Raw genomic sequence first — 13,645 nt, 5'->3', positions numbered from 1 at the left:
CCCATAGTCCAAAAACACATGGTGGTAGGCAGATTGGCGACTCAAAAGTGTCTATAGGAGTGAGCGTGTCACCCTATGAGGGACTGGTGCACCCTGCAGGGTGTGTTCCTGCCTTGCACCCAAAGATTCCGGGTAGGTACTGGACCCACCACGACCCTGAACTGGATAAGCGGATACAGACCATGAATGAATGGATTATTTATTATTGATCAGTACAATCTCAGATACAACAATAAATGGCATCAATATATTGCCAGTAAAATTGTGTTGTGTATTACTTTTTCAGAAAATTGCTGAAATGGTAATATCTGAAACTTTTTTCTTCTCAGAGAGAAAATGACCATGGATATGGATGCATGGCTGGAAATCACAGACTTCAGAGCAGAACTGGCTTCCACCATGATGCAAAGAATGTAGAAGCATTTTAGTGAAGATGCTTTAACAGCTTTTAGAGAAACGCATAGCAAAAGGACTGTAATACACACTGCACCAGTGCTTAGATGTCACCACCTTGCTTATTTGGCCAATAAACCAAAGAGTGCCAACATTCCTGGGAAATTCAAGTGTGATGAATAATAATAAAAATGAGTCAGAACAGACTAAAAGCTCTTGCAAAAAAGCCTATTGTAGTTGGTATCTCCAGTGCTCATGCAAAATGCAAGAAGACACAACAGAAGACATGTAGTACACTAGGTTATTTTCACTCCTATAAGCATTCCATTTATGGGGAACAACATGTTCCCTTACATTATAGTCCTATTTCAATGAGGGGAGTTCTAATCTCCCCCTGTATGTGAAGAATACGTGACTGTATGCAGAGGATTATCAGCAGCATTACCATCATTATACATTGCGCCTTCATGTAAAGAACCTGCCCTATGGCTGCACACAGTGGTACATCCAGTCACCTAGACTACAATCTGATGCAAAATCAGAGACCACTCTTAATTTACTTTGTTTTTTATTTAGCAAATTGCATGTTGTTACTTTTCTTTAGTGAGTAACAGCTTCATGACAGGCACACATCCTTTGAGAAAGTGTTCACATATTTTCACATATATTCTCACAATGGAAAGATGGATAAAAACACCTTAAGCAAGATTAGAAGCTAGCAAATGGCTAATTTCATCCTACCTCAAAGACGAATGTTTTAAGCATTGTTCATGTTAATGATGACAGCTTTGGAGTTCTAGCAGGTCTTGCACAGTTTTAGGTCTAGTTTAAGTCCCAATTTTTGTTTTTTCCCCTTTGACTTCCACCTTCTTTAAGCAGATGAAATATCCTGTGACAAATCTACCCAGTAACATCTCCTGAATTATAAATAAAATGTGCATAATGGCCATTTGTGGCTAAGCATTATATAAAGGGTGGTCTCTCATTGTCTTGTCATGAAAAAGTGATGCTGTCAATACATTTTCATCACAATGCAACAAACATGGCAGAGTACTATAAATAGTACAAAACAAATTGCACGGAAAGTCAGCGCATCTGGTGAGGGAACAGAGAAAGTCTTAAGCCTGATTTAACAGCCAGTCTGTCCACAACATTTTAGTAGTAACCAACACACACACACACACACACACACAAACACGTGTACACATATGAGTTGAATGAGTACTGGTTACTGCCAGCACCTGCACATGGACATTTCCACCACAACGGCCTTTCGTCCCAGAAGAGAGCCAGTCCCGTGGGTTAACATGCACAACACACGCAGATGCAAATGCACAAACACAAACACACACACACACACCGTCTAAGCAGTAGCAGCTCCTTTATTTCTGTTCAGGAATTACACAGGATTTAATGCAATTAAAGGACTGACAAGGGCAAACTTTCCGCTTATTACTCTTTGCAGCCCCTGGAGAAAGTCTGTGTTCACATGGCATTTGTCCAATCTCTAATGACAACACCCTCTCCCTTCTAAATCCTCTTATTTCAGTGCACTCTGCAGAGTTAGAGGACAATGTGTTTCATTACGTCTGGTCATGAAGGGAACATGTACTGAGCATCAAGTGAACATGATTAAAGGGGACATATGTAAAAAAAAACCCACACATTTGGATTCCAGTAGCACATTAACTTGGGGATCTGGAGCTGTTAGCCACACACATACTGTAAACTATCCAGTCAGTTTTTAGTGATTTGAGAAGTCTGAAAACCTGGGATAATACGAGTCATCCCTATTTTGTGCTGTGTCTTATGTTGTTGTCCCACCATCTTGTCCGAGTCTCTCCAATCACAGCACTGGGCCTGTGTTTACATGACAACACAAAGACGAGCTTAAATGAAGAGAAAATTAATGCATGTACAATGTACTGTGCTGAGAAAATATGGCAAAAACAATAGCAGAAAAATCAAGAAGAGAAAAGAAAGTGAACCAAGCAAAAATGATAAAAACCTGCGAATCTGCTCCTCGTGCCTCTCTGCTGGGCCGCTCACATTTGGTTACCCAGAGGCTCATTCTCATTTAAAGCAACAGGCACTGAAACTGGCCATGCAGGGTGAGAATAGTGCTGTTTGGTTTTATCCTTGTGGTATTTTGACTGGCACATCTCAGAGGTTTCTTTAACAGAGAACCGGGTTAAACTGTGGAAATAGATATAATATATCCCCTTTAATATTAAAGTTATTTGACATATAACACTGAATTATGTCTCTCCAGATCAGAGCATGTTCAATTCTTTCACCTCTACAATTGGGGGGAAAGATCCTCTATGTAATCCCAATATTAAAAAATTATTTAAGACAGAGGAGCTAAGGGCATACTGCTAAAGAAAGGTCAACCTCTTCCTCTATGCTGGAGAAAAGCCATCTACTAATTAGGAGCTCACATCAAACTATATAACATTCTTTGGCACAACAGCCCGAAAGTCCAGGGGCCAGGGTGGGGCAGAGTGTTCCAGTTCCACAAAATTATATTTCTCAGTTTAGCCAGACAACTTAAGCCTCAAGTCAATGTGTTCAATAAGAAAAGCACAGAGGGACAATTCTATTGGACATTTTTTCAACTCTGTGCTTAAGTTAACTAACTAACTCAGAATCCTACTTTGTGGAACAGCCCCCATGTCCTCTTCACAAATATCACTTCCCCAGAGAGAGAACACAGAATTTAAAAAATGGTTCAGCTATTTTTTAAAGTTACTTTCCTTTAAAAAAGCTGATTTTTATCAATTCAATAAGACTGCAATATAAATAAATATTGAATTATCTTACACTATACAAATCTCATAATGATACACATTAGACTGCATAGATTTCAGGAGATATTACTTGGCAGTATATGACTGTTTTTCACCTCAGACTTTATGTACTTGTTTAAATCCTTGAGGAAAAACAGCTTTAACTGGATGTTCAACTGTGCAAATAAAACGAGGAACTCTCTGAGGTTAGTGTTTACAAATTCACAGCCCAGAAGACAAGGCCAGATTCAGGCAGTGTCCATTTTGCCTGCAGCATTTTGGCGAGCGAGAAGAGGAACCAGAGTGTATAAGCACCTCCTGCGCCTTCCCCAGGCATTCCATCACACTTCACCCACCTCATCTTCAGCATCAGAACCAATCGCTGAGCAAATGTTTGTTTTATGTTAATAGCAGCCAGATGCTCCAGTCCAGCACCTTTAGAAACAATCACACATCTCATTTGCTTGATAATCAAAGAGGCACATGAAAACGCTAAAGAAAACCAGAGTGCTTTTTGCAAATCTCATTTTTTGTGTGCCTATATACTCTGTTCAGATTCAGCCCACATGGACAGCTGGTGAAAATACTAGCATTTTGTGAATATCAAATTATATTGTCTGATGTCAGTAACTCCATCACTCCTCATACATAAAGTACAGTGCCTTTGCAGCATAACATGATTTTATACAAAATACACCAGTGTTTTATACTATTCATATATTTGACAACGTCAGCACACATATTTATCAAAAAAAATATGAACATTTGCACTATTCACCGACCCAGAATCACTGGGCGCAAGGTGTGATCACACCCTGGGGGGGCACCAGTCCTTCACAGGGCAACACACACTCACACTCACACCTACAGACACTTTTGAGTCACCAATCCACCTACCAATGTGTGTTTTTTTTTGGACTGTGGGAGGAAACCGGAGCACCCGGAGGAAACCCACGCGGACACAGGGAGAACACACCAAACTCCTCACAGACAGTCGCCGGGAGCGGGAATCGAACCCACAACCTCCAGGCCCCTGGAGCTGTGTGACTGCGACACTACCTTCAGTGCAATATAATTTTTAAAACATAAACCTGTCAATGCTAATGTAATCCCAATTTAATCATGCATCCCTATGTGAAATAATATTCAAACCCAAGTTTTGGTGATGCTTCAGAATGCTAGGGTCCTCTCTCTTCATCACTAATGTGAAAAGCCAGGGTCCTGGGCTGCAGCCTTGTGCAGAGGTCTCAGCACATAGAGGTTATTTCTGAATCATCAAATGAGATTTAGGAGGACTTATTAAACTGAGGACACAAATGTTTAGTGCTATCTACAATCTTATCAATGCCAGAATAACAGCAGTGCTACTTGCTTTAAAGGCCATAAATGAATACTCAGGGCAGAGATCAGATTCAGAACAATAGCACGAACATATTTTCTTATCTCCTACTGCTCATCAGACATTGAAATATGCCTCTTGGAGCAGATGTTTTGGCTCTGATAGGACTGCTCTCCTCTGCTGCCACCACAGAACACACAAATACTGCTAGGAGGATGTCTGGTGGATATTTAAATGTTTTTAATTAATGATCAAGAAGAAATATTTTTTAAAAAGTACAAAATAAAAATAGCATTAAAACCCCTCGGCCAACAACATTTTGTCCCTTAAGACCTTCACAGCATGTCAAAATGTTTATACCTCAACCACTTCTCCCTTGAATGATAGCATGAAGCACCGGCGGCTTTCTTCTGACATGGTAGCAGGTGCTTTTCAGAGCTGATGAAATAGCCTATGCCACTAAAAAAGGGCCCAAGCACCACCCTGCACTGATGTTGTTACCCCATGCCCCCAGAGGTTGCGTGAAGCATACTTGTGTTAAATTTCTTGCTCAGCATCCTGCATGTACAGTGTACACAGAAGTTTTCAATGGTATGGTAGCTAGGTCAGAGGGATACTGGCAGAGCATTAGTCTCCTGACTCAAGGCTATGGCTATGATTCAGTGAAAGGTCAGCAATTAACACCATGCATCCAACATCCAGTAACGAACATTTAGCTTTGGCTGGGAGAAAAGGCAACACAGACATGTAAATGGGGAATTAGGCTTAGCAGAAGATTGTGAGGCTCGGTAAGGGAATACCACAATCATTAGGCCTAATTAGATGCAGCAAGAATCTGCCTTCTGTATTATCAGTGAATTAGATTGTGAAAAATGTATTACCATCTTCTTTTCATTTTTTCCATATTGCTTGACTATGATACAAGAGTATCACTGTCCATCTGTATTCAGTGTTTAAATCAAGGTTTACCAAAGATATCATCAATTTTGTGTCAAACCCCTTTATTATCATTTCATGACTGTTAATCATTAACTGGCTCACTCACTCACTCATTTTTAGCAGGCCAAAAACTCTCCACTTGTGGGTGAGAGTGGGAGACAAATTTAATGCCTCATATGAGCAGTCGTTTGGATTAACCTCACTGTCCTCAAATGTATACAATTTATTCCATTTGCCCATTATACTCTACAATTACAGTAAATTACAATCAATAAATATCATTTTATTAACATGCATTTTAGTATTTCAAGTTTTATTTCCTCAGATAAATTTACCATTTTCAAGATATGACAGCAATTGTATTTTTCATATCATATTCTTATCCTCTTCTGTGAAATCTTATAATGAGCAGTACTCAGATTATCAGTGTACACCAATATTGCAATCTATAATATAATATAATATATATTCCCTGAAAAATACAAATCCCACTCAGCTCTGTTTAATGCATTTGTGTTATTCTAATTTTTATTCCTTGCTGATTCCAGCTGCACATTTGATTTTCTGTCAGGAAAACAGCTACTGTACCTGTATTTAATATGGCTTCATAGGATAAGCACGGGGTCACAGGGGTCCAGCAGACATATAAAGAGGGATTTAGAGGAGGACTGTGATTGGGATTTTACGGCTGACCATAAACCCTGTCATGTGTCCATAAACAGTGTTGGGTCCAATAGAATTATGTCTTAGGCCTTGCATTGTCAGACCTTATTGAATGACCATGACGACTGCAAGAGTAGTTACTTGTTTCAATGCTTTCAGTCAGCTAAAGTAAGGTTAGTTTCTAAGCAAATATCCACACTGAATTTGTACTGTTACAGTTTATTCTGGTTACTATTTGCAAATATTAATATGAAAAAAGACATGGAAAACTAAGGACATTATATAAAACAAAGCGATATATAGTGCAGTTTTTAATTAATGTAAAATTCAAGCAAATGGGCTAGAAAAGCTGTTTCATTTTGTTTTGTATAGAAACAATGCATTTATAAGGATAGGTTAACAGTCTATAGCAAGTAAAAATCTACTCATTCACACTGTACTTATAAGAAATGTTTCAGCCTGAACCATGCAGGTCAGCCAATTACCACAGAGACTATTTATATGCATACCATACATACAGGAGCACATTGTACTTTTACATTTACAGAATGTAGTCCATCTGTTCCTCTGCCCTCTTTCACCCTGTTCTTCAAAAGTCAAGACTCTTACAGGATCACCACAGAGCAGGTAAGATTTGGGTTGTGGATCTTTCCCAGCGCTGCAGTGATACTGACCTGATGGTGGTGTGTTTGTGTGTTGCGCTGATACAAGTGGATGAAATACAGCAGTGCTTCTGGAGTTTTTAAATCTCTTGCTTAATAATAAAATTGACAGTTTTCTCGTGTTGCCCCTTAACAATAACCGTACATTTTCCACAATCACACGTTGTCTTAAGCTTTGAGTTCCAATAACCCAAGGCAGAGCTTTTCACAAAACACGTAACACACTGTGACATAAACGGTAAGCAAGTGAGGGGTCTTGGTCTTCGGAGGGGACAAATAATACATGGTAAGGGCACAGACCAATACAAAGGTACCGGTGCTCTGTGTGTAAACCTGACAAGATGCATTTGTTCCCTTGCGAGGCATAAGCACCAGATATATCTGTATGCATTACGCAAGGTCTATAGGGATGTGTTGGACTTAAGGAGGTCAATGGCTAGAGCCGAGCACAAAATGTTATGGATGAGAAAGGGAAATTGGTATTCCATACATGAGTCTGCGAAACCTCACTGTGGAAATCTTTTCGAAGGCTACACGTCCTGTTCTATACTCATCTTGGAACAACCAAGACGCTGTAGAATCAGAGCAAATAAAACTACAATGTTTCTGATATTACAGCCACTTCATGCTTCATTGATGTTTTCAAAGGGAATAATAATCTTCCTGAATCTTGAATTATACTTACATAAGTCTATTCAACACTGATATGCAACAGCTGTGCAAGCGAACATATGAACCAATAGATGACAATTTGCATGCAGACTGTTGAATAGCTATGACAAGAGTAACGTGTGGGTCACGCTGTACTTCCAAAAGGCTAATACAGGGATTCAGATTCTGCACTCCTCTCACCATCTCTTTCTCACACTGAAACACCCTCTACCTCCTTCACCTCACTGTACCACATGAGCTCCAGTGCTCTATGGGGGGTGTGGCCCAAGGCAAGTCACAGCTTCTCAGCGTAGAGCTTTCTCTGACTGTAATAATCAGTTTTACCAGACGAAGCAGTGCAGTGTGTGTAAACGTGTAGACAGTTATATAATCACCCAAAAATCAGCCCTTTACAAATTCACATTATGATGTCATCAAACAAAATTTACATATATTTACCGACTGAAGATTAGCCCCAACCTTTCACACCCAAGTTCTAAGGAGCGTGTCAGATGGGACCTCTTATTAAATGTATTAAATAATAATGCGAAAAAAGTCCAAGCTGTTTCACATATGGAACAGTGTGTTTCATCACTAAATACATTCCTCTAAGCCTAGAGAGTGGCTTTGTCATGTCCCCAGTTCTCTGTGCACGCCTCTGTGTTTGTGTTGGGTGCAGCTCTGTGGATTGGTGCTGTCTGGTGCGGTAGTGTCCCAGCCCAGTGAACGGATGGGTTCTGCATCCTCACGCTCCTCTGAGAGAGGATAAAGGGATAAAGAGACTCTGCTCCGGGACTGATTACTTACATCTGTCTAGTTAAATCCCTACATACATATACTACTAGCACTACTGCACGTTTTTATACTGTATACAAAAACATAGGTACACCATATAGGTAAAAGACAACCAATATTTCATTTCTGGAGCTGTTAATACACTACTAAAATATCTCTGAAGGCTCACGCACAGACTACTAAAGGTCTTTAACTGAATTTATCAGCATTGCCCTCTTCAGGATATAGAGCAATATTTAGATGTTATCAGCATTTCTAGCTCCACTCTGTGGTCTACAATAACACAAGTTTAATAATGATAAGTAAAAGTAGTCCTTCAAATTGGGCCATAACCATCAAAACGTCATGACAATGCCACAATAATGGACACATTTCTGCCAGCTCTATGTGAAATTCTGAAGTACGTTCATACTAACTAATGCACAATCATATGAATATATTTTGCCCATTGTAAATTGTGTGCTACCATCTATAATCATTGCTTTGATATATTTAACCAGGATGTCTACAAGTGGACATAGGAGTACAACCTTTAAATCTATCTTTAAATACAGGTTTTTTTATGATGTTTATTATATAAAAATGAACTAGAAATTGCAGATGTGATTTGTAACATTACTATGCATTCTTTAAAGGTCCAGATGTCCTTCCTATAGTTGTACATTCTTACAGTTCCTCACAGCCGCAAGCAGCTAAAGGCCCTGATCCCTGAGTGCAACACAGAGCTCTGAATTACGAAAGAACTGGGTAAAAGACTCAACAACTCTGCAACTGGCTGAGTTCTCTGGGAGATGTGAGGACAGCAGCTTTTCTATCACGAAAGCAGCCGATGGAATGATGAAGTCAGGGACTGAATGTCCTCCTGTAAGCATGCTGGAGCTTTCAAAAATGATATATAAATATTATGTTGGCACTGGAAATTGCTCATGATGTATAATATAGAAAATACACTCAGATTACGAGTGACAGAGGAGGTTATTTTTTTAAATATGATATCTTAAAGGGGACATATTATGCAAAACTCACTTTTTGAATGCATTTTCTGTGAGTCAGTTGAAAGTTTTTGGTGTCAGGAATCATATGCTTCTATGAGCCGTTTGGACGGTTCCCTTATTGTGACATCACATTCCCACCCTGGCACCACCCCTCACCTTCGTAAACATGGGATGGGTGGGGCGTTGCCAACAACAGCTTATAATAGCCCTTAAACGGCTCATTCTGAAAGGGACTGAAATTGGCAAGAATAGAGCAGGCGAGATCTCTTTATGTGAGTGATTTTGTGCAAAGAACATCATGAACATGTTTTGTAGAAGCCCATAGACCTATTCTAACTTGTTTAAAAAGAGTTATAATAAGTCCCCTTTAAAAAAAATCAGTACAAAAAAACAAGAATCTTTGATGTTCCATTAAACACTGCTTTCTGCTGAGGTAAAAAAAAAAAAGCCATTAAGTTTCAACACATCCAGTTGATGATGATTTGTCACATACTGCAAGGGAAAATTATTAGAACAACTACATCAGCGCACAAAGGCATTATGGGCAAATCCCAGGCAGAATAATTGAGTCAAGCAATCTGTGTAATAGTCTGCAATCTGGTTTATGCTGCACACCAGTCACCACATAAAACGCAAAAAAACAGGAGTTCAGATCAGATAAAAAGCCAGCTATTCTGTGTGCACCTCTCATTATAGCAACTTGCAAATGATGATTTGATCAACCTTGTGACCTTTACTGCAGTGCAGAATCACCACGACAGGGAGATGATTCAGTTTGATGCTTGTAGGTCCAAATTAGTCAGAGTGACAATCTGTTTTAATGAGCCAACTTTTACACATTCTTTACAGCCTGTGTAAATTGCACTTGGCTTTACGTCAATAATGAGCCTATATAAACCCCCTGGCAGAGCTGTCCCTGAGACTTCTCGTGTGCCGGGTCCTACATAAACAAAACAGTGGTGACAAATCCTAGGATCCTTCAGAAACCAAACCCTCTTTCAAAACCGAAGTCTCCATGTTGTTTACTGGCAGTCGGAGCATAAACTCTAATCATTCTAATAAGTCTGAGCATTAACTCCAATAAAACCAACACCTGGTAAAGTATTAGATCAGATATGCGCTCTGGTAACAGTAGCTCAAGGTAGATGTTTGGCTTATGGCATGTAGAGGTCAGTTTTCACTAATCTGTGTTGCCTAGTCAAACAGACGCTCAGGCCCACAGGCAAATACCTGCAGAAGAGTATTGACAAGCAAAGTCATCCACACTCCCACTTGGTTTCCTGAGCTCATCCGGTGCAGCTGACTGTTTCATCTGGGCCTTAACATGTCGAGGCTGCCATTACACTCCGATCCCTGTATCCTTGAAGGAGTCCAGGTCAGACGCAGCAAGAGAGAAACTCTAACAATTACTGCCATCTTCAGGTGTAAAGGAAACCAAGCACACGCAGGTGAGAGAGGAAGCCAAGCTCTGGGCTTTAACATGGGGAACGTGACTGAAGTGAAAGTGGGTGGGTGATGAAAGTGGCACTGTTTATTTTATTTTATTTTTTATTTCATGAAAATCTACATCATCAGGATGCAATAATAAATATACTGAAAAAAATATGGTTCCATGTGCTTGGACCCCTAATGAGAAAAGAAATGTTTGCAGAGATGTTGCTTATTGCACTGTGGCAATGAATGTATGTATACACACAGAGTATGAAGTATAAGTGCTCATATGCCACATCAGGGGATGATATAATGGACAAGGCTGAGCTTTCCACAGCTCTACCTGTGAGAGGAGGGGGACAACGGTGTCACGAGCCATGTGCATGTGGGGGGGGGGGGGGGTAACATGACAATATTTTTTTAATTCCCATCATAATAGGTTTAATTTGTTAGTTTGCTTCTTAGAATACATTGTGGATACAGTCTATACTTCACATCACTTGCATGTTTTGTTTTGTTTTGGTTTTTAAAGTGGAGAACATTCATTAGTATTGGTTTGATTTAATGCAGAGCAGCATGGGAAATATTTTCAATGGTAGTACAGATTGTTTCTGTGGAAAACCCTATTCCTTCATACCTAGTGTGTATTATGAAAAGGTCTATGAGTACTTTTGAGCCTTATACGGCACATATTCCACGGGGGAGGGGAGTAATGTACAGAACCTCGAAGGAAGGGAGGAAGGAAGTGGGTGCTGTGTAAATATGAAGATGTCTGATTGCTGTGATAGTGCTGTTCTGTTGGCTCTGCTTCAAGGAACGTATAACGTCAGATGTGGGACGCATAGCCAGTATATGGTTCAAGCAAAATGATCCCAGACAGGAACGGGAATGGGAATGACACTGGGATTAGAAACATAACACACGTACATTAAGCACGTACAATAAAAGGCAAACATGACGCTGGACGTGTGCGCACCAGCAACGGGACACCCCACCACACACACACACACAAACCAGCAAACAAACAAACAAACAAACTAACAAACAGAGAGCCCCAGACGCACCTCGGTGTCGTAGATCTTGGTGATGAGGGAGAAGGAGAAGCGGCCGGACTCGCGGATGTGGCGGATGGCGAGCTGCACCGCGGGCTCGATGCCCTGGCTGATGCCACTCATGAGCGCGGACTCGTTCATGGGCATGAGCACCATAATGGGCACGTCCTTGGCCGACCACGCCGCTTCCACGCCGCCGTGGCCCGAGTAGTCGTTGCAGACTTTGGCCGTGGCCGCGGACGCCAGGAGCAGCAGCAGCAGCACGCAGCTCGAGGCGAGGAGCGGCGCGCGAGCCATGCTGAAGCCGCTGCTGCGCGTGGGGTGGGGGGGAGGGGGGAGGGCGAGCGGGATGAGCTCGAAAGCTGCACCGGGGGCTCAGCGCACGGGCATTGCGGTGCTCTGGGAGAAAGAGAGGTTGGGGTCCTTTTTTTATTTTGTGGGGAAAGGGGACGGAGGAGGTGGTCGTAGGCGCGCGCGGTGCAGGTGGCAGTGATGACAGAGGTGGGGGGGAGGTAACACGGCAGAAGAGCACGACCGCTGTAATCTGTAATTTGTAATTCCACGACACGGTGAAGATGATAAAGGATGAAGATTCTGAGGAAGGAGAAGAGGACGGGGCGGGGAGGGGGTCTCGAATGCCGGTGGTCCTCAGGTCCTGTGTGTGTTTTCCTCTTCACATGCACACGCACGAGATTCCCCCTCCTCAATCCGCGCGAAGACGCAGAGCGCAAAAGTCTGAGGGAAAGGAGGATGCCGGGGATAGGAAGAGACGGACGCGGGTCCAGAGCGCGTGCACAAACCAAATATGAAGAAAGAATGATGTCCGCGAGCAGCGCAGCGTAGGGTCCCGGAGCCGAGGGCGAAATCCCGAGCAAAAACAAGAGTGAAGACAGAGCGAGGAGAGTGTGGAGCGGCCTGCACGCGCCGCCGCTGCTGCTGCGGAGAGCGCGCGCCTCCTGAGTGTGGCTCAGAAAAAACACGAGGGTGGGGGGGGGTTAAGATTATTTAGAGCTGGAGAGACAGAGAGAGAGAGAGAGAGAGGTGTACAGGAGAGTGAGAGAGATGTATACAGGAGGTGAGAGAGAGAGAGAAAGAGAGGGAGAGAGACGTAGAGAGAGAGAGAGGTGTGTACAGGAGAGAGGTAGATGTATACAGGAGAGAAACACAGAGAGAGAGAGAGAGAGAGAGAGAGAGAGAGAGAGAGAGAGAGAGAGAGAGAGAGAGAGAGAGAGAGAGAGAAGGGGGCGGGGACGTGCTTGCGTGGTTCAGTTACTAAGATTGTTGTTGTATCATGGATCGCGTGCAATGTACGTGGTTCCCCAACCTCTCTCTCTCTCTCTGTCTGTATGTTTTCTATTTAATGTGGAAACATTAAAACGGGCCATGACTCATTATGAACGTCATATGGACGAACAGGATCTGCAGATGTTCAAAGCGGAATTCCAGCGCCTGTGGCGTCCCACGGTTCCAGGACATCAAGCACATTTTCTCCATTTTACATTAAAGATCATATGAGATGAAGTTTGCTGATACAAGACATTTTTACATGCTTCTGACAATGTATGTTGGCTGTGTTGCTTTCACAAATCAGACGATTAAATATATTTAACTATTCCATTCATCAATAAAGATTCAAAGATTAGTGACTAAGTCATGACTTTGCATTTTCTGCTGTGGTGTGTATATATATATATATATATATATATATAAATAATGCAAAGTCATGACTTAGTCACTAATCTTTGAATCTTTATTGATGAATGGAATAGTTAAATATATTTAATCGTTAATATTAATAGTTAATATTAACGAGGAGGTTGTGGGTTCGATTCCCGCTCCGGGTGACTGTCTGTGAGGAGTTGGTGTGTTCTCCCCGTGTCCGCGTGGGTTTCCTCCGGGTGCTCCGGTTTCCTCCCACAGTCCAAAAACACACGTT

General features: G+C 41.7%; 1 protein-coding gene across 1 annotated transcript in view; it reads right to left on the bottom strand.

Moving 5' to 3' along the window:
* Positions 1 to 12,006, bottom strand: part of gabbr2 (gamma-aminobutyric acid (GABA) B receptor, 2) — a 229,682-nt gene extending 217,676 nt beyond the window's left edge. The window contains exon 1 of the mRNA XM_066675912.1: positions 11,722 to 12,006. Within this exon, the coding sequence (XP_066532009.1) occupies positions 11,722 to 12,006 (285 nt within the window). The remainder of the gene's footprint in view (positions 1 to 11,721) is intronic.
* Between the last annotated feature and the right edge of the window lie 1,639 nt (positions 12,007 to 13,645).

Source organism: Hoplias malabaricus, chromosome 6, assembly GCF_029633855.1.
Source record: "Hoplias malabaricus isolate fHopMal1 chromosome 6, fHopMal1.hap1, whole genome shotgun sequence".
Lineage (NCBI taxonomy): Eukaryota > Metazoa > Chordata > Actinopteri > Characiformes > Erythrinidae > Hoplias > Hoplias malabaricus.
This window is presented reverse-complemented; position numbering and strand designations above follow the sequence as displayed.